Genomic DNA, 24,510 nt, shown 5'->3' on the forward strand with positions numbered 1-24,510 from the left:
CTATTGAGAACTTTTAGATGATGGCGAGACTTAATTCGTGAGGGAGATATTGGGTTTCATACTCGCTTCGTAATCAAGAGATTTCGTGATGGAGTTGCCCTTTTTATTCTGTCTGAAGTAATGTTCTTCTTTTCTTTTTTTGGACTTTCTTCCATAATGCCTTAAGACCCTCGTGTGAACTAGGGATGCGATGACCCCCTCCAGGGATCCGCACGCCAAACCCGTCGTCGACAAGGCTGTTCGAGACAGGTCTTTTAATTAGGAGGGGGTTATTCGTAACTCAAGCCCATAAGAGAATGCGTTTGAAGGATTATGATGTTGGGCCATTTATTGGCCTAGTGGTAACAATTTTATGTGGGACTGTGTTCTTCCTAGTGCAACTTCGAGAATACTACTGAAACTCATACACTATTGCAGATAGGGTGTATGGAAGAGTGTTTTATTTACTAACTGGGTTTCATGGAATGCACGTAGTTGTGGGGACTCTTTGACTAATGGTGAGGTTAGTCCGACTATGGCGTGGGGAGTTTTCCAGTCAACGGCACTTTGGTTTTGAGGCTTGCATTTGGTACTGACACTTCGTAGATGTGGTATGGGTAGCATTATGATGTTTAGTATATGTGTGGTTTGGAGGATGGTTATACATGTGGTGGTTCAAAATATGAGACGGGGACGTCTATACGTTTAAGTACCCAGACGCAAAGCCTTCGTGGTATGCGTACATTCAAGAAGAGCATGCTCCGTCCTGATATAAGATTCCTGACCATTTAAAAGGTTAAAAATAGGAGTCATACAGACTAGTTAAACAGTTTTGATTTGAAATCAAGTACCAAAGCGATTCCAAGCGCTTACTAGTCTGAGTAAAGTAGTCTAATTAAGGACAGAAGACCTATGATTTTCAAGTGTTATAAGTAACCTTTACTTGAAATGGTAAGCTTTGTGGTAAGACCTATAAAATTAGTGAGATTAGGGGTAATATTGATCGGGACAATTCTTAGGGTTAGAAGAGAAGAGATAGTAGGGGTGTGACTCGGTTTAGAGCTAAATCTGTATGGATTTCTTGTAATTATAAACCCTGATGGTCACTATAGTCCTGAGCCCTGTGTAAAATATTTTGTGGTACAAAGAACGGGGTCAATTCTGATACTAGTGGGTTTTGTAACCTTGATAGAGCAGCACGTAGTGAGAGGGCTGGTGATAAGGGGGGCGGGTACAGTGTTAAAATCTGGCGTTTTCCCGCTACATTCGTGGGTCCCTTCAATTATTAAGAACAGCAGATGGTTAGCAAGAGGGTTAATATTAACTTGGCAAAAAGTCGCCCCCCTTGTCTTTTTATCAATAATTATACCCTCTAAGGGGTTGTGAGTAGTAATTGTATTGATAGCTGGAATTGGGGCAGTAGGGGGCCTTAACCAGAATTCAGTACGAGTAATAAGCGCGTACTCGTCGTTTGTGCATACATCATGAATGCTGTTAGGGCTCACATGGTCAAGAGTAGTCTTTGTAGGGTATTTTGCAGTTTACTCGCTGTCGGTAGGGCTGTTTTTTTATGGGTGCTCAATAATAAACAAAACAAGAATGGGCGGTCAGATTAGTAGAGCCGCGAGGGGTATAGGGTTACTGATACTGATGGGGATGCCTCCTTTCCTTGGCTTTCTAGCGAAAGTATTGGTGTTTCTAATGAGAGGAAGGGCTGTAATCGTGGCTTGTATTATAGGTTCAGTAATCAGGCTAAAATTCTACATTGACTTTTTTTATAGGATAGTAATAAAAAGGTTAGTAGACAAAAACAAAGCAGAATTCAAGATTATGTGGAGGATAGTGATCGGGGCTAACCTAGCAGGGGGGGCATTGATCTTGGTGAGATTTATTTAGAAACTGCTTTTAGGCCAGGGGCGTTTTGATTTTCGGCTCAAAAAGAGTGGGTAAAACCACAAAAGTATGATAAAAAGGTAATTTAAAATAAAATATTTTGTTTCAAACATAACTATAGGTAGTTGTTACCTCCTTTTTGTAGAATGGTACTTTAAAAAAAAGGATTGGTTTGCATCTAATTATTAAGCCTAGGTTTTCATTCTTAAGTGAGGAAGTTAATTAACATAATAGGGCTGCTAACTTTGTTATAAATGGCTTGTACCATTTTTCCTTATAAAAAAGTAGTTTAATTTAAGAACGATAGGTTGTGGGGCTATTAGTGGTGTCAACCCTTTTTTAGCTAGATATAGTTTAAAATAAAATATTGGCTTTGGGAGCTAAAGACACTTCCATAAGTTTTCTAGAAGAATGGTTATGGGGTTAAGAGTTGCGTTTGTCTGCATTGTGTCTTTTTGTTTACGGGGTTATTTATGCTACTAAGGGAAAAGCGGGGTCTAGACCGAGAAAAGTGCAGTCCATATGAGTGTGGATTTGAGCCTATTGGAAGAGCTCGGAGGCCCTTTTCTATCCGATTCTTTCTAGTAGCAGTTTTGTTCGTCGTGTTTGATGTAGAGGTAGTGCTGTTAATACCTTTTGCCTACATGTTCTTTTACGGTAAGAGAGTGTTAGGGATTTTGTCCTCAAGGGGTTTCCTTCTTATCTTGTTTGGGGGTCTCTACCACGAATATCGTGAGGGGTCTTTGGAATGAGTAGGTTAATACTAGAAGTGGCATTTATGCGAAACGAATTTTGATGAGAGGTGATTGTAAGAGGCTTACTTTTGCTGTTGGAAGTGTATTGTGTGTACCTGTGGTTTTCACGTCGAGAGTGCTTCTTAAGGAAGTATGGGACCAATGAAAGTTCTCAAGGATCTAATAGAAGGTTTGAAAAGGCATATCTTACTATAGCGTATAGGGAAAAAAATATTAAGAGGCTAAAATCTAGTGCGGCTCTAAGGGCTAATAAGGCTAGATGATTGGCTTCTAAGTAAGGATAAATAAAATGATAAAAATACTAAAAAAGGAAGAAGTAGGGGGTTATGGAGAAGTGGAGTCCTGGTGACGTCGATGGCTGTGATCAACAAATCACAAAGATATTGGAACCCTTTATCTGTATAGCGGAGTCTGAGGAGGGTTGTTTGGAGCAAGGTTGAGGTTAATGATCCGAATGCAACTGGGGCATCCTGGAGCAGTGTTCTTAAAAAGAGATTGATTCTATAATGTGGTGGTTACAACGCATGCCTTAATAATAATTTTTTTTGCTGTGATACCTATCTTAATTGGAGCTTTCGGTAATTGGTTGATTCCTCTGCTAGTAGGAGGTAAAGATATAATTTACCCGCGAATAAACAACTTAAGTTATTGACTATCTCCTAATGCACTATATTTACTAATACTGTCCTTTAGAACGGATAAAGGAGTTGGTGCTGGATGAACTATTTACCCCCCTTTATCTGTGTACCCCTATCATAGGGGCCCTAGGATGGATGTTCTTATTGTGTCACTACATCTAGCTGGGCTCAGCTCTCTAGTGGGGGCTATTAACTTTGCTAGGACCAATAAAAATATGCCAGTGTTAGAAATGAAAGGAGAACGAGCGGAGCTTTATGTTTTAAGGATTAGAGTTACTGCAGTTCTTTTAATTATTTCAATTCCGGTTCTAGGAGGGGGCATCACAATAATCTTGTTTGACCGAAACTTTAACACAACTTTTTTCGATCCCGCAGGAGGGGGGGACCCCGTTTTGTTCCAACATTTGTTTTGATTTTTTGGGCATCCGGAAGTGTATATTCTTATTCTACCTGCCTTTGGTGTGATATCAAAAGTAATTATGCATTGCTCTGGAAAAGAAGCGGTTTTTGGTCTAATTGGGATAGTATACGCAATAATCGGAATTGGAGGGTTAGGGTGTATGGTGTGGGCTCACCACATGTTTACCGTAGGTCTTAATGTTGATACTCGAGGCTATTTTTCTACCGCAACTATAGTAATCGCTGTTCCAACAGGGGTGAAAGTATTCAGATGACTGGCAACTATAGCAGGAAGAAAATTCAAAATAAAGCCTGCCGCCTACTGAAGTACTGGGTTTCTGTTTTTATTCACCGTGGGAGGGCTAACAGGGGTCTTACTGTCTAGGGCTTCTATGGATGTGTCTCTACACGACACATATTATGTGGTGGCTCATTTCCATTATGTGCTAAGAATAGGGGCGGTGTTTGGGGTGTTCTGTGGTCTTAACCATTGGTTGCCAAATTTTGTTGGAGTATGCTTTAATAAGAAATGGAGGAAAGCCCATTTTATAGCAATATTTTTTGGGGTAAATACTACCTTCTTTCCTCAGCATTTCTTAGGCCTAAGAGGAATGCCTCGACGGTATATAGACTACGCTGATATTTATGCTCACTGACATTGGGTGTCTTCTTATGGGTCCGCTGTGTCTTTTGGGTCTCTAATATATTTTAAGTTCCTTCTATGAGAGGCTCTAGTAAGCCAGCGAGGGGTTGTATTTAGTGGGGGTTTATGTGGTGAAATAGACTGAGCAGGTACCCGAGACCTTTATCCAGGAAGGAAGCATGTTTATAGCCAATTGCCATTTGTGTGAACTAACCCTTATAACACGTGTATCACTTATATTTATAAGAAATCGCGTAATCAATAATTTAAAGTCATGTTAATAGATGTTTTTTCTAGATTTGATGCTCACAGCTATAACTTAATTTGGTTGTCTATGCCGTTATGGTTGCTGTCTTCTATAGTGCCAATAACCGTGCTATTTAGAGACGTGTACACTAAGGGTAGAAGTACGAGCTCTTTTCGGAGTTTGGTGCTATCCTTTACTTATTCGATGATTCGATTGAACGGAAAGGGACTAAAGCTATCTGGGTTTCCTCTAGTAATAAGGGGTCTGTTCATGATAATTCTGATACTAAATCTGTCTGGAAACTTTCCATTCTTTTTCCCTGTAAGAGGGCAGTTTGTGTTCGGGTTCTCCTTTGCTTTGTCTATTTGAACTTGTTTAGTTTTATCTAGTCTTTTATGCAGATTTGAGCAGGGGTTGATGAGTCTCGTTCCAACAGGTTGCCCGTTAATCCTTGTGCCTTTTATAGTAGTGGTTGAGCTAATTAGTGGCATACTTCGCCCTTTAACATTAGTTTTACGTCTGACACTAAATCTGGGAGCTGGTAAAGTAATTCTAACTATATGCAGGAGAGAGTTAGTAGTTAGCTGGTTAAATAGCAGAAGGCTGCTTACAGGAGTTGGGGGTATTAAAGGGTTAATAATGGGCGGAGGTGTTTTTGGAGCCGCTGAAGTTGCAATCGCGTGTATTCAGTGTTATATTTTTTGTGTCTTATTGTGTCTCTATACGGAGGATCATAGAAGGTAGGTAGTTTTAAAAGCTTTGCTGAAGCGACGGCCTTGTAAGTCGTAGAAAACTATGTGTTTTAAAGCTATGATTTGAATAAAATTCCTAGGAGTTTTCTTAATAAGTATAGGCTGTTTTGTAATCTTCCGTATAAACAAACACCTTTTGTGTTTATTTGTAGGGCTTGAAATAATAAGACTAGGCTTATTGTTTGTAACCCATGTGTTTCTAATAAATCAGTTTTGGTTAATTTTACTAATTCTATGTTTAGCTGTTTGCGAAGCCAGAATTTGCTTGGCCCTTCTGGTTATGGTGATGCGACTATGCGGAGACGATTTGATGTCAAGGTTACTAAGAGATGGCTCGTAAAAATAGTATCATACAATTAAAAAGTAACTTAGGGTTACTTTTACTGATTCTGATTGGATACTTATTTATTCTTAGAGGGAGGACCTTTGGAAAAGCTTATTTATTGGAAGTTACTGTTTGAGAGAGTAATTGTCTCTCATTTAGCTTCAGAGTTCTACTAGATAGCGTAAGAATAGTCTTTGTTGGGACGGTTTTGGTAATTAGAGGAAGTGTAGCAACCTACTGCAAGTGGTATATAGCTGGAGAGCCATACTACAAGCGGTTTATGGGATTAGTATGGTTGTTTGTGCTGTCTATAGTGTTTATAATCTTAGTTCCTAATTTAGTAATACTTTTAATTGGTTGAGACGGGCTAGGGCTCACCTCATTCCTATTAGTGGCTTATTACCAGAACAATAAGAGGTTATCTGCGGCTATGTTGACAGCTTTGACTAATCGAATTGGGGATGTTTTTGTACTTTTTAGAGTTTCTATTTTTTTAAGAGAAGGGGGGTGGTTAATTTATATATACCACCCAGTGCAGACATGGGTTAATTTAGGGTTTGTGGTAGTTCTTGCAGGTATAACTAAAAGCGCACAAATGCCGTTTTGCGCATGGCTACCTGCTGCCATGGCGGCACCCACACCGGTCTCCTCTTTGGTGCATTCTTCGACATTGGTGACAGCTGGGGTTTATTTGATTCTTCGCTCTTTTTATATTATCAGAGCTAATCCCTTTGTGACTCAAATACTTATAGTCTTAAGACTATTTACTCTAATATTAGCGGGGTCAAGGGCTGTGTTTGCGTTTGACCTAAAAAAGGTAATCGCACTCTCGACTTTGAGGCAGTTAAGGTTAATAATATTCTCGATTTCAATCCTTCTTCCGTCTGTAGCTTTTTTTCATTTAGTAACCCATGCGGTATTTAAAGCTTTGTTGTTTCTAGGCGCAGGGGGTGTTATTCATAGAAACCAAAGAATCCAAGATATCCGGGGGTTAAGAAGCTTGTGGCAAGGATTACCGGTAAGAATGGGTGCAATAACGGTTGCAATTGTGTCCTTGAGAGGGGCCCCGTTTATAAGAGGGTTTTTCTCTAAAGACCTAATAATTGAGCTAAGAATGATAGACAGAAGAATAACTTATGGGTGCTATTTATTAGAGCTAACAGGTTTAATCTTCACTTCTTTTTATAGGGCACGGATTGTATTTAGAGTAATACTTGGGTCTAATTACGTTAATAGCAGAAGTTTGCGGATTAATGAGCACTTAAATATACAAACTCCTTTTCTTAGCCTGTATATTGGGGCTATTATCTTAGGAGGGGTATTAGGGAGGAAAATAGAGAGGTTTGGGTTTGTAGTAGTTCTTGAGAAATATGAGAGAGTCAGAGTATTTCTTATTCCCTTTGTAGGGTTAATTTTGTGATGAGGAGTGCTTAGAAAATTAGGGTCTAAGCCTTGGTCGTCAGCCAAACTATTAAGATTCTTTTTGAGAATGTGGCTCATAGAGAGGCTAACCTCCCACCCCAGAAAAATGGCCTTCTTTAAGGGGTCCAGGATGGTAGCTCAAAGTCTGGATCAAGGTTGACTAGAGCTATTGGGCCCTCAAGGTGCCCATAAGGGACTAGGTCAACTCAGCTGTTTGAATGAAATTGTTCAGAAAAATTATTTTACCTACCAGCTGGTAGTATGAGGGCTGGTGGTAGCGGGGGGCGTAAGCTTAATTATGTTTATATAATGAGAGTTATAGTCATATGTGTAATTTTGATGGCTGTGTTTTCGATTGTCTTAATTGCCAAGCAACCTATTTCTTTAGGGCTAGTGCTATTGAGGGGGTCTATAATTGCATGTGTGGAGGTTGCACTGGAGGTTAGAAGGTTGTTAGGGTTCTTATTGTTCCTAACTTACGTTAGGGGTGTAATAGTCCTGTTCTTGTATGTTTTAAGGATCTACCCCAATGAAGTGTATCGTTTTAATCTAGAGTTTATGGTTCTCGTCAGAAGGTGTTGTGCCAGAGCGGTCCTTATGGGTCTTATGAATTACGAGTACAGAGAAATTAGCGGGTCTTTGTTTCTAAGTTTCATGGCTGAAAGAAGCGGGTTAAGGTTATATATCCTAATAGCTGGTGTGTTACTGTTTGTAATATTAGTGGTGTCGTATTTGTGCATAAAAACCATGGTGCCTTTACGAAGAGTAAAATAAACCTAAAATAGAAGATACAGTAGCTTAATTAAAGCGTCTCATTGAAAATGAGGAAGATGGATACTTTAGTACCTTGTGTCAAATCTGTAGGAGGGTTTGATTATGGCCCTAAATTTATGGGCAAAATGCTTCTCATGATTCTAAATGCGGGCTTGAACAAATTAAGTGCAAGTTCAACATCAGTGGGGAAAATTGGTTAATAAAGGAAACTTTAACCCAGCTTTTTGACAAATTCGGGGTCAATTGATGAATGCCAGCAGCCGCGGTTAGATTCAGTTCGAATATAAATTTAAGCGGATTGGTTAGAGTCAATGTTGTGTTATAAAACTATAAAAAAACTATAGGTGCAGTGTAATGTTAACGGTTTTTTGTGGTTATATTCCTAAAGTTTTAGTGAGCTTCTAACGAATCTATGAAGTGAAACCAGGATTAGATACCCTGTTATCCATAGTTTAAAACAAAAGTTCCTCTTAACTAAACATTTGGTTGTCAAAGAGAAATAAATAGGCGGTGTCTGAGATAGAAAACAGGGGATCCTGGGTGTTAAAGGATAACCCACCTACATTTGAGCCTTGTCTTATTAGTGCGTGTGTATGGTTGTTTACTCTAATATGGTGAGTGTCCGGGTAAAATTTTTGGTTATTACTGAAGCTAACTCTTATTTTACTTGCTGAGTTCGGTAAGGTAAGTTACTTTTAGTTAGGTGCAGCTACTAGAATTGGCTATATGCCCATGTAGCACAACTTCAAAAATAATTCAGATTGACATGCAGCTTATGACAAGGTTAATCTGGGATACAGATGTAACTTAAGCAATAATTCAAAGATTGAGCTACTAAAAGGTAGCTCAACTAAGTAGACAAATAAGATAAGAAAACTTGCCTTTGAAGAAGGACTTGTAAGTAAGGGTTAAAAATAAAATTACCCTGAATACAATCAGATGAGTACTAATCGCCCGTCGCTCGCGGGGAAACCTGTGAAAAGTCGTAACAAGGTAGCAGTAACGGAAGTTGCTGCTAGGCTATAATATGCATATATAGTAAATAATATTATATTTGCCTTCCAAGCAAAAGTTCTAATGAAATTAGTGTATGCTGGCCAAATAGTTTAAGCTAAAACGTTGAGCTGTTAATTCAAAATCGCAGTAATTTGCTTTGGCTTGCTTAAGTAGTTTAGGGAAAACATAAGATTTTCATTCTTAAGTCAGATAGTATTTCTCTTAAGTTGTGCTTAGTAGTTAATGTTAATATAACTGAGAACTGCAAATTCTCCATAGTCTAGTTAGGCCTAAGCTTAGTGCCACGTGGGGGATGATCCAGTTGCTTTGATGAAGCAAAGTTCAAAAGTAGTTTTTTGGCACTTAGAACTTCGAAGCGTTATAAAGAAAAATTGTAGTAAGTAGGGCTTTGATTCCTAAAGAAAAAGTTAATCTTCTTCTTCATAAATAAGTTAAAAGTAGTTAATATATAACTTAGAATTGTCAGTTCTAGATTCCTCTTACTGAGGCTTTTTATAATTTATCTTTTTTAAAGAGACGTGCATAATTGTTTTGTGAAAAGTGCACTTGAATTAAAATAGTATAAATAAATTTTAGTACCTTTTGCATAAGGGTTTTTCAAGACAAGTTTAAGAATTTAATTTTCCCGAATAAAAGAGAGTTATTTTTTTGAGTTAAGAAATCGTGGCAGAGATTTAATTAAACTAAAGAATAGCGGCTAGATACTATTCGCGCTTTTAGATATCTGGTTGGCTTAAAAAGATGTGTAAGCATTTTCCTTAACTATTTAAGGGGTAAAATTTTTTGGGTTAAGCTGAAAAATACTAAAATTGATGTTAAAAAAAAATTGGGTTTCTATAGGCTTTAAACTGGCTATTAGATATTAGTGTATTTTAACTAAAACCAGATGGGGAAAAAAGATTAATTGGGTTATTCATTTACTTTAAAATAAGCCTATGGTTGTAGGACCAGTGACTATGATAAAAACGAGTAAAAATATTATTTATTTGGTATTACTATTTTGTTTTACCTTAAAAAACTAAAGGCTAAATAAAAGTTTTTAAACGAATTCGGCAAACTAAACTTCTCGACTGTTTAACAAAAACATTTCCTTTTGATGTAAGTAAAAGGTAGTCCCTGCCCAGTGCAACTAGAGTAATGTTTGTTGTAAACGGCGGCGTTAACGTGAGCGTCCTAAGGTAGCGCGATAATTTGCCTTTCAATTGAAGGATGGTATGAAAGGGTTAACGAAGAAGGTGCTGTGTCTGAAAATTTAATTTAAACTAACTTTAAGGTGAAGAGGCCTTTATGTAAAAGAAGGACGACAAGACCCTATGAAGCTTTATCTTAATTGGAGTTTTTGGCTCTTATACGATTTTGATGGGAGATCAGTGAAAATAAGTCTTTCACTATTATATAAATCTAACTCGTATTTCCTAACTTTATATGTGTGGCTAGCTACTCTAGGGATAACAGCGCAATTTCTCCCGAAAGATGGTATTGGAGGGGAAGATTGCGACCTCGATGTTGGCTTTAGATATCCTAGAGGCGTAGAAGCTTCTAATGGTGGGTCTGTTCGCCCTTTAAAATCTAACATGAGCTGAGTTCAGAACGGCGTGAGCTAGTTCAGTTTCTATCCTCTTTTAAAAATGAGCTAATTTTGTACGAAAGGACTTTTTCGCTAAAGCAACGCTTTGCCCTGGCTCTGTCATTGCTTAAATAATGCTACGCAATAAACTGATTAGTTTATAAAAAGGGTTGCCTTTTATGAAGCTGAAGGCCAATTAGTGGCGGTAGGGCGTGTCGTTGGTTCTTGTTAAAATTAGTATTGCTATTTTATTAAAAAATAGGGTTAAAACGGGTTGCAAATTAGGTAAAAAATAAAACAGTCTATTAATGCAGCCAAAAAGCAGCAATCACCCACCTAAAGAATAAAACAAGGGTTCTAAAAAGGCGGTGTGTAATGGATTTGTGCTAGTAACAGACAAAAAAAAACCAAACACTGTGGAAACCCTTAAGAATGAGGTTTTATAGTGTACCGCATTTCCTGTTACCGGCCGGTACAGTGACCGCAAGGCCTGTTCTCCTGTCCTTTTACACGGAAACCCTGTTGCTGATGCATGTAAAAAGCCCTTAGTTAAGATAACTTATAAGTCAAAGTAAAACTTAATTTTACTTGACATTGTGTATTTTATTGAAAATCTAGTTGCGAATGCCCATACCTGTCCAAACTTGTTTTAGATTATGCTTTACAACCTGTTGTAGATAAGGTTTTGAACCCTTTACAGTGAGTAAGCATTTTTCAGAGTCATGTGAGACTTAACCTAATTAGTGGTAGAAAAAAACAAACTTAAACCTAAATTCTAAAGCTATTTGCTTCCTGTGGTTAATTGTAAACTGCAGGAGAAATGGATCTAAGGTGTTAATTTTTTTCGTTTGCCCTAATTTTGGTTGCTCATGTGATTTTTTGGGGTTTGAAAACTAGACTATCTGTATCTTAAAATCAAAAAATAAATAGAAATCAAGTCATATGAAAGTTCCCAAAGCGTAATTCATGGGTCACTTAAAGTCTAAGCAAAAAAGTAAATCAAAAATAAAATAAAATCAAAATGACACACTAATGCCTGGGGGGGCTGATCTGGAGGGGAGGAAATAGGAAAGCAGGTTAAATAGAGGTGACAAAAATGTGGTGTGCAGCAACAAAATGAAGCTAAATAAAATTGTGAAACGTAGAAGCGTGAGCTTGTAAACAAGGTTGTGAGCGTCTTAAAAAGTAAGTGTTAACAATAGTATGTAATATTAACACGCCTAAAAGGGGGTTAGGTGGGTTATAAACTTACAAAGACTACAAGTGATGAAGTTTATGTCTGGTCCTGAGGTCCCTTTTAAGTGAGTTAGTTTCGTATAAAAGGTTTTTAAGCAAAGCAATGTTCTGTCACAGATCTGAGTGCTATAGACAATATTGTATAGGGCCTTTTTATGTAAATAAACGTGGCGTTAGGCTGTTAAATGTGCTGGTTATAGGATGGTTACATAGCAATAATTACTATATTTGCCTTCTGGGCAAAAATTTTAATGAAATTAGTGTACGCTGGGTGAATAAATTAAGCTAGAATGTTGAGCTGTTAATTGAAAATCCCAGTAATTTGCTTAGGGTATAAGATTCTTATTCTCAAGCCAGATAGCCTGTCTCTTAAGTTGTGTTTAGTTGCTAATGTTAATATAACTGAGAGCTACAAATTCTTCCTAGCTTAGTTGTACGTGGGGGGATGGCCCAGTTGCTTTGATGAAGCTAAGCTCAAAAGTAGTTTATTGCTCTGAGGTGTTATAAAGAAGTATTATAGTACGTAGGACTTTGATTCCTAAAGAAAAAGTTAAAGCTTTTCTTTATAAACAATTTAAGAGGAGTTAATTAGTTTTAGGCTCATCTCACTGAGGTTTTTTAGAATTTATCTTTCTAAAGAAATGCACACGATTGCCTCATAAAAAGCTTACTTGAAGTAAAGTGGGGCAAATAAATTTTAGTACTTCTTGCATAAGGGTAAAGCGAAGAGGCCTGTGTGTAAAAGAAGAGCAACAAGACCCTGCGAAGCTTTATTTTAATTGAAGTTTTTGGGTTTGTTAACCCAAAAGCTTATGCATAGCTTTAAGGTCTCTTTTAAGCGAGCGAGTTTTTAGCTAAAGCAATACTTTGTGACGGATCTGTAATGACATAAATAATATTGTATAATAGGCTGATTAACTTATAAAAAGGGTTCTTTTTATGTAAATGAGTGTGTTGCTTAGTGATAGATTGTTGAATGTGTTGGGCACTAGAGAGGCTGTATGAGAGTGGCTTAGGCAGGGGTTTGCTGCAAAAAAAGGCTTACTGTTAAGGGGTGTGTGAGATGGTTTTTTTTCATATAAAAACTGAGTGTTTAGAATAGACGTTGGAGGAGGGGACTTATGTCAGGGCGGAGGGGGTGACACTGTTAGGGTGCTCCCATTACCTGAAACTATTTCAGCTGTTGGAGATGCTGTTGTGAATGGTGTCGCTGAAGTTGTTCCTGATAATCAGGAGGAAGGGGGCCCCCATGCTGAGGGTGGCTATGTTCCTTTAGAAGAACAAATAGCTGTTGTGGAGCCTGAAGTCCCAGCTAATGTCTGTCAGCCAGTCGAGCAGAGAAATGTGGTTGTAAGTGAAGAAGACAGTGTTCCTGATGTTAGTAAAGACGGGGTCAGTAGTTATTAATGCTCATAGTTAAAGTTTATTGGTGTATTAATAGTTATAATTTATTAAAATAATCCATAAGATAAGCAAAATTACAGTTAATTCGTTTATTGTTAGGCTGTTATGGTCTATTTAAAAACTGGTCAATACGGGTCTCCTTACACCTAATTAACTTGGTTTTAGTGTATGCTTGAAAGGCTACAAAGCCTTTGCGGGGAGTAAGCATTCTTCAGGACCACATGAGATTCAACCTAATTATTGGCAGAGAAAGTGGTGAATTTGACCCTTAAATTCTAAGTTACTTGGGCTCTATAGCTAATTGTAAGCTGTAGGATAATGGGGATTTGAGACGTTTATTTCCTCATTTACCCCAGCTCTGGTTGCTCATGTGGTTTTCGGTTCGAAAACGAGGCGTGTATCTTAAAAATAAAAAAATTTTTGAAGCGTAAGTTGTTGGTCGCTTTAAGTCTAATTAAAAATAAAGTAAAAATGGAGCAAAAACAAAGTTGGACACTTAACACTTTGGGTGTCTTCAGAGGTGTAAAAAGGGGGGTCCAAGCTTATGTGTACTCATAAAAAAATGCGGTGTGCGGGGGGTTTGTGCCTGTATATATAACAAAAATTCATGAGGTGGCCGAGGAAGAGGTGGTGAGCTGTAAACTCATAAACAAGGTGTAGGCCTTTCTTATGAGATGGTTGGTAACAATACTGTGAATAATATTAACACGCCTAAGAGGGTTGGTCCGTGACGAAGTACTAATAAGTTGGTGAAGATTATGAATGACAGGTTCTATGATTTGCCTTGTCCTGTAAACTTAAACGCTTGGTGAAGGTTTGGCTCTATACTAGGCTTGTGCCTAATTATCCAACTTCTAAGGGGTCTTTTATTGTCAACTCATTATACTGCTCATGAAGACATGGCATTCGATTCTGTAGTACATATTATGCGTAATGTGGAAAAAGGATGAATGTTGCGTAATATTCATGCAAATGGGTCCTCTATGTTTTTTATCTGTATTTATGCGCACATTGCTCGTGGGCTGTATTATGGGTCTTATTTAGATAAGACAGTGTGGTATTTTGGGGTGCATTTGTTTTTGTTAACTATGGCGGAGGCTTTCCTCGGTTACACTTTGCCTTGGGGGCAAATGTCATATTGGGGGGCTACTGTTATTACTAATATACTTAGAGTGATCCCCGTAGTAGGAGAGAGTATGCTCCGCTATGTATGAGGGGGTTGGACCGTGTGTAATGCAACTCTAAAGCGGTTTTATACTTTACACTTTCTCTTACCGTTTGTGATAGTGGCGGTTGTTTTTTTACACCTGTTTTTTTTACATGAGAAAGGGAGTAATAACCCTTTGGGTATTGAAAGAGGTACTATGTGTGTGCCCTTCCACCCCTTCTATACTATTAAAGATCTTTTTGGTTATGTTTGCTTTAGGTTCTTTTTTATATATTTAGTGTGTGTGGATCCTGAGCTGTTAGGGAATCATTTAAACTATTGGCCTGCTAATCCTATAAAAACGCCAATCCATGTTCAGCCTGAGTGGTATTTTATGTTTGCTTATGCAATCCTTCGTTCAATTCCTCATAAAGCGGGGGGGGTATATGTTATGTTTTTGTCGATTGTAGTATTATACCTAATTCCTAGTCTTCACAGAGGTAAGTATCGAAGTTTATGTTTTTACCCGTTTAATCAAGTAGTGTTTTGAGTGTTGGTTGGTAGGTTTATTAGGTTAACATGGATTGGTGCTCGCCCAGTGCGGGAGCCTTATATCATTTTGGGGCAGTGTCTTTCAGTCATTTATTTCTCTAGGTTGTTATTAAACCCTCTTTCTTTGTGGGTGTGGGACAAGCTGCTTGAATACCCTAAATTCTGTAGGAGTCGTCCTGTAGACCTGAAATGGTTTAAGTTTTTAGCTTATTTCAAGTTATTAAAATTAGTAAATCGCGAAAGTAGCGCACGTGAGTGGGCTAATAAGTGTAGAAAAATATAAATATGTCTTTTTACGGGAGTCGATATTTTGGTGATATTGTCCATGGGGAACTAGGGAAAGACCTGTTCCGGTACCATGGTTTTGTGATGATAGTAGCAGTGGCTGTGTTGGTCTTTGTTATATATATAGGATGCGTAATCCTTCTTACTAAATTTTCTTATCGCCATTTCTTGAACCGTCAACGATTAGAATTTTGATGGACTATTGTGCCAATGTTGATGTTAGTAGGGTTGTGGTTTCCTTCTATAATTAACCTATATTATATAGAAGAAGTAAAACGGCCCCGGTGAAATTTTAAGGCGATTGGGAAACAATGGTACTGATCTTACGAATTTTGTCGCAATTTAGACACTCCAAGCTCTAGAGAAAGCGCTGAAAGAATTTCGTGTTATACAATTGATTCTTACATAGAAGACCAGCAGGAGACATTTAGAAAAGGAGGGTATCGTTTGTTGGATGTTGATAACCGGATGGTGGCTCCAGCAGATGTGCAAATAACTGCTTTTGTAAGAAGGTCTGATGTGCTCCATTCGTTTGCACTCCCTAAGTTACTAATTAAAGTAGATGCCATCCCAGGTCGAATTAATCGGCTTCCTATAAAAGCTTCCCAGTGTAGAATTATTTACGGGCAGTGTTCTGAAATTTGCGGGGTTAACCATAGATTTATACCGATTGTGATTGAGTTTATTCCTGAGAAATATTTTGTCATATGGTTGGAAGCTCTTAACTAAAATAAAAAATAAGCTAAAGCTTTTAAGAAGCGTTAAACTTTTAATTTAATGAACTTGTACAATGGGCAAGTAGCTTTTAGTGATAAGGTGGTCTAATATTAGGATATAGGGCTCATGCCCCTAAGGCGCCGTGAGTAGTGGCTCTTATCTTTGTGAGAGCTGGCAGAGCTAATGCGTTTGATTTAGGATCAATTCATAAGTATATATACTTGCTTTCATGGCACAAGCTGGCAGACCTAATGCATACGATTTAAGCTCGTCTTATAAGATATACTCTTGTTTGTGTGTGAATTACAAAGCTAAGCCCAGTCTCATTATGGTTAGTGTCGAGTGTCTATTTAAGACTCTAAGGAGAGTAGCTGTTTTCTTTGGAGCCTCTATCCTATTAAGCCTTTGTCAAGTGTCAGCGGACTCTTTTACTCCCTTGGGGTCGACTAAGGCTGCACTGGTGGACTGAGTAGGCGTGGTTGTTGGTGTTATCCCTTTTGTAGGGGTGCTTCTCGCTGTGGGCTTCTATACTTTGTTGGAACGTAAAATTTTGGCTATCATTATAATCCGAAAGGGTCCATCCAAGGTGAGTTATATAGGGATCTTGCAGCCTTTTAGTGACGCAGGTAAGTTGTTATGTAAAGAGTTTATTGTGCCTACACGTGCTAACGTAGGGCCCTTCATTTTGGCTCCTGCACTAATATTAACTATCAGTTTACTTGGATGGCTTTTATACCCGTATAAGTCGGCTGAAGTGTTTTATGTTTTCGGGGTGATTCTGTTTATAGTTATTACTAGAGTCAGGGTTTACGGGGTAATAATATCCGGATGGGCTTCTAACTCTAAATACTCTTTGCTAGGTGCAGTTCGTGCGATGGCGCAAAGAATTTCTTATGAGATCCCTATAGGATTTATCTTCTTTTGTGTGGTGCTGTGCTCGGGTGTGTTTATGTTTCAAGAAATTAGGGTGTTCCAACAAAGGTCCTTTTTTTTCTTTTTTCCTTTGTGCGTAGTTATAGTTGTCTGAATGCTGTGTATGCTAGCTGAAACTAATCGGGCGCCATTTGATTTTGTGGAAGGAGAGTCGGAATTAGTGTCAGGATACAACGTGGAGTACAGCGGAGGGGGGTTTGCAGTTATATTTATTGCGGAGTACTCTAGTATTCTTCTCAGAAGGGTTATAAGGGCGGCGATATTTTTCGGGGGAAATGAAGCGTTGATCGGGGTCTTTATGATGGCTTTTGCGGTCTTCTTTGTGGTTATTCGTGCTTCTTTACCTCGTTTACGTTATGATAAGTTAATGAGTTTGTGTTGGACTGTTCTTCTATGTGTCATACTTATGGCTAGTGTGTGTGTAGTAGTTCTAGTTAGGGTGTATGTAAGATAATATAAACTAGTATAATTCATTTACACTGAATGTGTCAGATAAAGTCTGTCTTACTTATGGTTAAAAGGTTGGCAATTAGACTTATTGCATTGATTATTATAAAAAACCTAAATATGAGTGTCATTGGGTTAAGCGTTCTAACTATTCTAAGTATGGGCGCCACAAGAGTCGCGATAGGGGGGGTAGAGTTGAACGGGTTGTACACCACAGACTTTGTAATAGGGTTAATGGTTACACTAACTCTATTTGTAGCAATTCTTTCCTACCTAAGGAGGGTTAAGATCCACCGGAAAGCAAGATTTAATTTAATAATTATCAGAATCAGCCTAATTTTAGTGATAAGATTCAGGGTGAGGAGGTTCTTTCTTTTTTTTTTTTTTTTTGAAAGTGTGCTAGCCCCTCTGTTGTTATTAATTGTAGGCTGAGGCTATCAGCCAGAGCGTTTACAGGCAGGGGGGTATATAGTAATCTATACGGTGTTCGGATCTCTTTTTTTCTTATGGGGGGTAAGAGAACTCTATATTAGAGGGTTGAGGAGGGGGATAAGTTCTGTGGTAAGGCTAGTAAAAAAAAGGGGAATGAGATTGTGATGGCTATACATTCTAGGGTTTCTTATCAAGCTACCAATATATCCATTTCACCTGTGACTACCTAAGGCTCACGTAGAGGCCCCAGTAGCCGGTTCGATGCTATTGGCCGGGGTGGTACTAAAATTAGGAGGGTACGGGCTGCTTCGATTTATAATAGTTATACAAATAAGGCTTAGAAGCGTTTTTTTTGTGCTGCTACTAGTGGTGAACTTGGCAGGAGGTGTCTACGCAGGATTAGCGTGTGTACGGCAAGTGGACCTAAAATGTTTGGTAGCATATTCCTCTGTAGCGCATATGAGGCTTGTGCTATTAGGAGTGCTTAGCAACACGGTATTAGGGGTAGTGGGGGCCATTATTATTATGATCGGGCATGGGTTGTGTTCATCAGGTTTGTTCAGGTATGTGAATGCTATCTATAAGATGAGGCACTCGCGTCTGCTAGTAATAAATAAAGGGGGCTTGTTAGTCTGCCCAAGTCTAGTCTTAATGTGTTTCCTGTTAAGATCAAGCAACATAGCAGCCCCTCCTAGTCTAAACTTATTTGGGGAAATCCTCGTTTTCGGCGTGGGAGGGTGAATAAGTGGAGTGTTCCTGCTTATCCTGGGTCTGATAAGCTTTATTAGGGCATGTTTTAGACTATACCTATATGGAAGTTGTTGTCACGGGAAGGGGGTGTCACACAGGGAGTCCTTAAACTTGAGAAGAGTTTGTGATGTTTTTGTTCTGGCGGCTCATTGGATACCGCTGAACTTTATGTTTATGTTTATACCCTAAACAATGAATCGTAATCCTTATTCTCGTTACTATGTACCAGGTCCAAGTCCGTGGCCCTTTTTTGTGGCTATCTCGGCAAACGGAATAGCGGTAGGGTTAATTTTGTGACTGCATCGAACTCCCAGATTTCTATTAATAGGAATGAGGTTGGGGTGTATACTATTGAGAACTTTTAGATGATGGCGAGACTTAATTCGTGAGGGAGATATTGGGTTTCATACTCGCTTCGTAATCAAGAGATTTCGTGATGGAGTTGCCCTTTTTATTCTGTCTGAAGTAATGTTCTTCTTTTCTTTTTTTTGGACTTTCTTCCATAATGCCTTAAGACCCTCGTGTGAACTAGGGATGCGATGACCCCCTCCAGGGATCCGCACGCCAAACCCGTCGTCGACAAGGCTGTTCGAGACAGGTCTTTTAATTAGGAGGGGGTTATTCGTAACTCAAGCCCATAAGAGAATGCGTTTGAAGGATTATGATGTTGGGCCATTTATTGGCCTAGTGGTAACAATTTTATGTGGGACTGTGTTCTTCCTAGTGCAACTTCGAGAATACTACTGAAACTCATACACTATTGCAGATAGGGTGTATGGAAGAGTGTTTTATTTACTAACTGGGTTTCATGGAATGCACGTAGTTGTGGGGACTCTTTGACTAATGGTGAGGTTAGTCCGACTATGGCGTGGGGAGTTTTCCAGTCAACGGCACTTTGGTTTTGAGGCTTGCATTTGGTACTGACACTTCGTAGATGTGGTATGGGTAGCATTATGATGTTTAGTATATGTGTGGTTTGGAGGATGGTTATACATGTGGTGGTTCAAAATATGAGACGGGGACGTCTATACGTTTAAGTACCCAGACGCAAAGCCTTCGTGGTATGCGTACATTCAAGAAGAGCATGCTCCGTCCTGATATAAGATTCCTGACCATTTAAAAGGTTAAAAATAGGAGTCATACAGACTAGTTAAACAGTTTTGATTTGAAATCAAGTACCAAAGCGATTCCAAGCGCTTACTAGTCTGAGTAAAGTAGTCTAATTAAGGACAGAAGACCTATGATTTTCAAGTGTTATAAGTAACCTTTACTTGAAATGGTAAGCTTTGTGGTAAGACCTATAAAATTAGTGAGATTAGGGGTAATATTGATCGGGACAATTCTTAGGGTTAGAAGAGAAGAGATAGTAGGGGTGTGACTCGGTTTAGAGCTAAATCTGTATGGATTTCTTGTAATTATAAACCCTGATGGTCACTATAGTCCTGAGCCCTGTGTAAAATATTTTGTGGTACAAAGAACGGGGTCAATTCTGATACTAGTGGGTTTTGTAACCTTGATAGAGCAGCACGTAGTGAGAGGGCTGGTGATAAGGGGGGCGGGTACAGTGTTAAAATCTGGCGTTTTCCCGCTACATTCGTGGGTCCCTTCAATTATTAAGAACAGCAGATGGTTAGCAAGAGGGTTAATATTAACTTGGCAAAAAGTCGCCCCCCTTGTCTTTTTATCAATAATTATACCCTCTAAGGGGTTGTGAGTAGTAATTGTATTGATAGCTGGAATTGGGGCAGTAGGGGGCCTTAACCAGAATTCAGTACGAGTAATAAGCGCGTACTCGTCGTTTGTGCATACATCATGAATGCTGTTAGGGCTCACATGGTCAAGAGTAGTCTTTGTAGGGTATTTTGCAGTTTACTCGCTGTCGGTAGGGCTGTTTTTTTATGGGTGCTCAATAATAAACAAAACAAGAATGGGCGGTCAGATTAGTAGAGCCGCGAGGGGTATAGGGTTACTGATACTGATGGGGATGCCTCCTTTCCTTGGCTTTCTAGCGAAAGTATTGGTGTTTCTAATGAGAGGAAGGGCTGTAATCGTGGCTTGTATTATAGGTTCAGTAATCAGGCTAAAATTCTACATTGACTTTTTTTATAGGATAGTAATAAAAAGGTTAGTAGACAAAAACAAAGCAGAATTCAAGATTATGTGGAGGATAGTGATCGGGGCTAACCTAGCAGGGGGGGCATTGATCTTGGTGAGATTTATTTAGAAACTGCTTTTAGGCCAGGGGCGTTTTGATTTCGGCTCAAAAAGAGTGGGTAAAACCACAAAAGTATGATAAAAAGGTAATTTAAAATAAAATATTTTGTTTCAAACATAACTATAGGTAGTTGTTACCTCCTTTTTGTAGAATGGTACTTTAAAAAAAAGGATTGGTTTGCATCTAATTATTAAGCCTAGGTTTTCATTCTTAAGTGAGGAAGTTAATTAACATAATAGGGCTGCTAACTTTGTTATAAATGGCTTGTACCATTTTTCCTTATAAAAAAGTAGTTTAATTTAAGAACGATAGGTTGTGGGGCTATTAGTGGTGTCAACCCTTTTTTAGCTAGATATAGTTTAAAATAAAATATTGGCTTTGGGAGCTAAAGACACTTCCATAAGTTTTCTAGAAGAATGGTTATGGGGTTAAGAGTTGCGTTTGTCTGCATTGTGTCTTTTTTGTTTACGGGGTTATTTATGCTACTAAGGGAAAAGCGGGGTCTAGACCGAGAAAAGTGCAGTCCATATGAGTGTGGATTTGAGCCTATTGGAAGAGCTCGGAGGCCCTTTTCTATCCGATTCTTTCTAGTAGCAGTTTTGTTCGTCGTGTTTGATGTAGAGGTAGTGCTGTTAATACCTTTTGCCTACATGTTCTTTTACGGTAAGAGAGTGTTAGGGATTTTGTCCTCAAGGGGTTTCCTTCTTATCTTGTTTGGGGGTCTCTACCACGAATATCGTGAGGGGTCTTTGGAATGAGTAGGTTAATACTAGAAGTGGCATTTATGCGAAACGAATTTTGATGAGAGGTGATTGTAAGAGGCTTACTTTTGCTGTTGGAAGTGTATTGTGTGTACCTGTGGTTTTCACGTCGAGAGTGCTTCTTAAGGAAGTATGGGACCAATGAAAGTTCTCAAGGATCTAATAGAAGGTTTGAAAAGGCATATCTTACTATAGCGTATAGGGAAAAAAATATTAAGAGGCTAAAATCTAGTGCGGCTCTAAGGGCTAATAAGGCTAGATGATTGGCTTCTAAGTAAGGATAAATAAAATGATAAAAATACTAAAAAAGGAAGAAGTAGGGGGTTATGGAGAAGTGGAGTCCTGGTGACGTCGATGGCTGTGATCAACAAATCACAAAGATATTGGAACCCTTTATCTGTATAGCGGAGTCTGAGGAGGGTTGTTTGGAGCAAGGTTGAGGTTAATGATCCGAATGCAACTGGGGCATCCTGGAGCAGTGTTCTTAAAAAGAGATTGATTCTATAATGTGGTGGTTACAACGCATGCCTTAATAATAATTTTTTTTGCTGTGATACCTATCTTAATTGGAGCTTTCGGTAATTGGTTGATTCCTCTGCTAGTAGGAGGTAAAGATATAATTTACCCGCGAATAAACAACTTAAGTTATTGACTATCTCCTAATGCACTATATTTACTAATACTGTCCTTTAGAACGGATAAAGGAGTTGGTGCTGGATGAACTATTTACCCCCCTTTATCTGTGTACCCCTATCATAGGGGCCCTAGGATGGATGTTCTTATTGTGTCACTACATCTAGCTGGGCTCAGCTCTCTAGTGGGGGCTATTAACTTTGCTAGGACCAATAAAAATATGCCAGTGTTAGAAATGAAAGGAGAACGAGCGGAGCTTTATGTTTTAAGGATTAGAGTTACTGCAGTTCTTTTAATTATTTCAATTCCGGTTCTAGGAGGGGGCATCACAATAATCTTGTTTGACCGAAACTTTAACACAACTTTTTTCGATCCCGCAGGAGGGGGGGACCCCGTTTTGTTCCAACATTTGTTTTGATTTTTTGGGCATCCGGAAGTGTATATTCTTATTCTACCTGCCTTTGGTGTGATATCAAAAGTAATTATGCATTGCTCTGGAAAAGAAGCGGTTTTTGGTCTAATTGGGATAGTATACGCAATAATCGGAATTGGAGGGTTAGGGTGTATGGTGTGGGCTCACCACATGTTTACCGTAGGTCTTAATGTTGATACTCGAGGCTATTTTTCTACCGCAACTATAGTAATCGCTGTTCCAACAGGGGTGAAAGTATTCAGATGACTGGCAACTATAGCAGGAAGAAAATTCAAAATAAAGCCTGCCGCCTACTGAAGTACTGGGTTTCTGTTTTTATTCACCGTGGGAGGGCTAACAGGGGTCTTACTGTCTAGGGCTTCTATGGATGTGTCTCTACACGACACATATTATGTGGTGGCTCATTTCCATTATGTGCTAAGAATAGGGGCGGTGTTTGGGGTGTTCTGTGGTCTTAACCATTGGTTGCCAAATTTTGTTGGAGTATGCTTTAATAAGAAATGGAGGAAAGCCCATTTTATAGCAATATTTTTTGGGGTAAATACTACCTTCTTTCCTCAGCATTTCTTAGGCCTAAGAGGAATGCCTCGACGGTATATAGACTACGCTGATATTTATGCTCACTGACATTGGGTGTCTTCTTATGGGTCCGCTGTGTCTTTTGGGTCTCTAATATATTTTAAGTTCCTTCTATGAGAGGCTCTAGTAAGCCAGCGAGGGGTTGTATTTAGTGGGGGTTTATGTGGTGAAATAGACTGAGCAGGTACCCGAGACCTTTATCCAGGAAGGAAGCATGTTTATAGCCAATTGCCATTTGTGTGAACTAACCCTTATAACACGTGTATCACTTATATTTATAAGAAATCGCGTAATCAATAATTTAAAGTCATGTTAATAGATGTTTTTTCTAGATTTGATGCTCACAGCTATAACTTAATTTGGTTGTCTATGCCGTTATGGTTGCTGTCTTCTATAGTGCCAATAACCGTGCTATTTAGAGACGTGTACACTAAGGGTAGAAGTACGAGCTCTTTTCGGAGTTTGGTGCTATCCTTTACTTATTCGATGATTCGATTGAACGGAAAGGGACTAAAGCTATCTGGGTTTCCTCTAGTAATAAGGGGTCTGTTCATGATAATTCTGATACTAAATCTGTCTGGAAACTTTCCATTCTTTTTCCCTGTAAGAGGGCAGTTTGTGTTCGGGTTCTCCTTTGCTTTGTCTATTTGAACTTGTTTAGTTTTATCTAGTCTTTTATGCAGATTTGAGCAGGGGTTGATGAGTCTCGTTCCAACAGGTTGCCCGTTAATCCTTGTGCCTTTTATAGTAGTGGTTGAGCTAATTAGTGGCATACTTCGCCCTTTAACATTAGTTTTACGTCTGACACTAAATCTGGGAGCTGGTAAAGTAATTCTAACTATATGCAGGAGAGAGTTAGTAGTTAGCTGGTTAAATAGCAGAAGGCTGCTTACAGGAGTTGGGGGTATTAAAGGGTTAATAATGGGCGGAGGTGTTTTTGGAGCCGCTGAAGTTGCAATCGCGTGTATTCAGTGTTATATTTTTTGTGTCTTATTGTGTCTCTATACGGAGGATCATAGAAGGTAGGTAGTTTTAAAAGCTTTGCTGAAGCGACGGCCTTGTAAGTCGTAGAAAACTATGTGTTTTAAAGCTATGATTTGAATAAAATTCCTAGGAGTTTTCTTAATAAGTATAGGCTGTTTTGTAATCTTCCGTATAAACAAACACCTTTTGTGTTTATTTGTAGGGCTTGAAATAATAAGACTAGGCTTATTGTTTGTAACCCATGTGTTTCTAATAAATCAGTTTTGGTTAATTTTACTAATTCTATGTTTAGCTGTTTGCGAAGCCAGAATTTGCTTGGCCCTTCTGGTTATGGTGATGCGACTATGCGGAGACGATTTGATGTCAAGGTTACTAAGAGATGGCTCGTAAAAATAGTATCATACAATTAAAAAGTAACTTAGGGTTACTTTTACTGATTCTGATTGGATACTTATTTATTCTTAGAGGGAGGACCTTTGGAAAAGCTTATTTATTGGAAGTTACTGTTTGAGAGAGTAATTGTCTCTCATTTAGCTTCAGAGTTCTACTAGATAGCGTAAGAATAGTCTTTGTTGGGACGGTTTTGGTAAT

The 24,510-nt window shown here is 38.7% G+C and overlaps 2 protein-coding genes and 4 pseudogenes across 2 annotated transcripts; all 6 read left to right on the forward strand.

Annotated features, from left to right (window-relative positions):
* The first annotated feature begins 927 nt into the window (after window positions 1-927).
* On the forward strand, window positions 928-1,875 carry LOC134703448 (NADH-ubiquinone oxidoreductase chain 2-like). The gene is given in 1 exon segment (XM_063563491.1): window positions 928-1,875. A coding segment is annotated over 1 exon segment (948 nt).
* A 1,116-nt stretch (window positions 1,876-2,991) lies between these two features.
* Window positions 2,992-3,713, forward strand: LOC134703444 (cytochrome c oxidase subunit 1-like; annotated as a pseudogene).
* Window positions 3,714-4,581: 868 nt separating this feature from the next.
* On the forward strand, window positions 4,582-5,767 carry LOC134703449 (ATP synthase subunit a-like; annotated as a pseudogene).
* A 1,595-nt stretch (window positions 5,768-7,362) lies between these two features.
* On the forward strand, window positions 7,363-7,827 carry LOC134703446 (NADH-ubiquinone oxidoreductase chain 6-like). Its single transcript, XM_063563490.1, has one exon. The coding sequence runs from the start codon at window positions 7,363-7,365 to the stop codon at window positions 7,825-7,827; it is 465 nt and encodes a 154-aa protein (XP_063419560.1).
* An 8,154-nt stretch (window positions 7,828-15,981) lies between these two features.
* LOC134703450 (NADH-ubiquinone oxidoreductase chain 1-like) lies at window positions 15,982-17,139 on the forward strand (annotated as a pseudogene).
* A 960-nt stretch (window positions 17,140-18,099) lies between these two features.
* Window positions 18,100-23,235, forward strand: LOC134703451 (cytochrome c oxidase subunit 1-like; annotated as a pseudogene).
* Window positions 23,236-24,510: the final 1,275 nt, after the last annotated feature.

Source organism: Mytilus trossulus, unplaced genomic scaffold (genome assembly GCF_036588685.1).
Source record: "Mytilus trossulus isolate FHL-02 unplaced genomic scaffold, PNRI_Mtr1.1.1.hap1 h1tg001044l__unscaffolded, whole genome shotgun sequence".
NCBI lineage: Eukaryota > Metazoa > Mollusca > Bivalvia > Mytilida > Mytilidae > Mytilus > Mytilus trossulus.

Bases quoted from the DNA above. Each gene is read 5' to 3' on its own strand.
- LOC134703446 (XM_063563490.1), top strand. From the start codon at position 7,363: ATGAGAGTTATAGTCATATGTGTAATTTTGATGGCTGTGTTTTCGATT.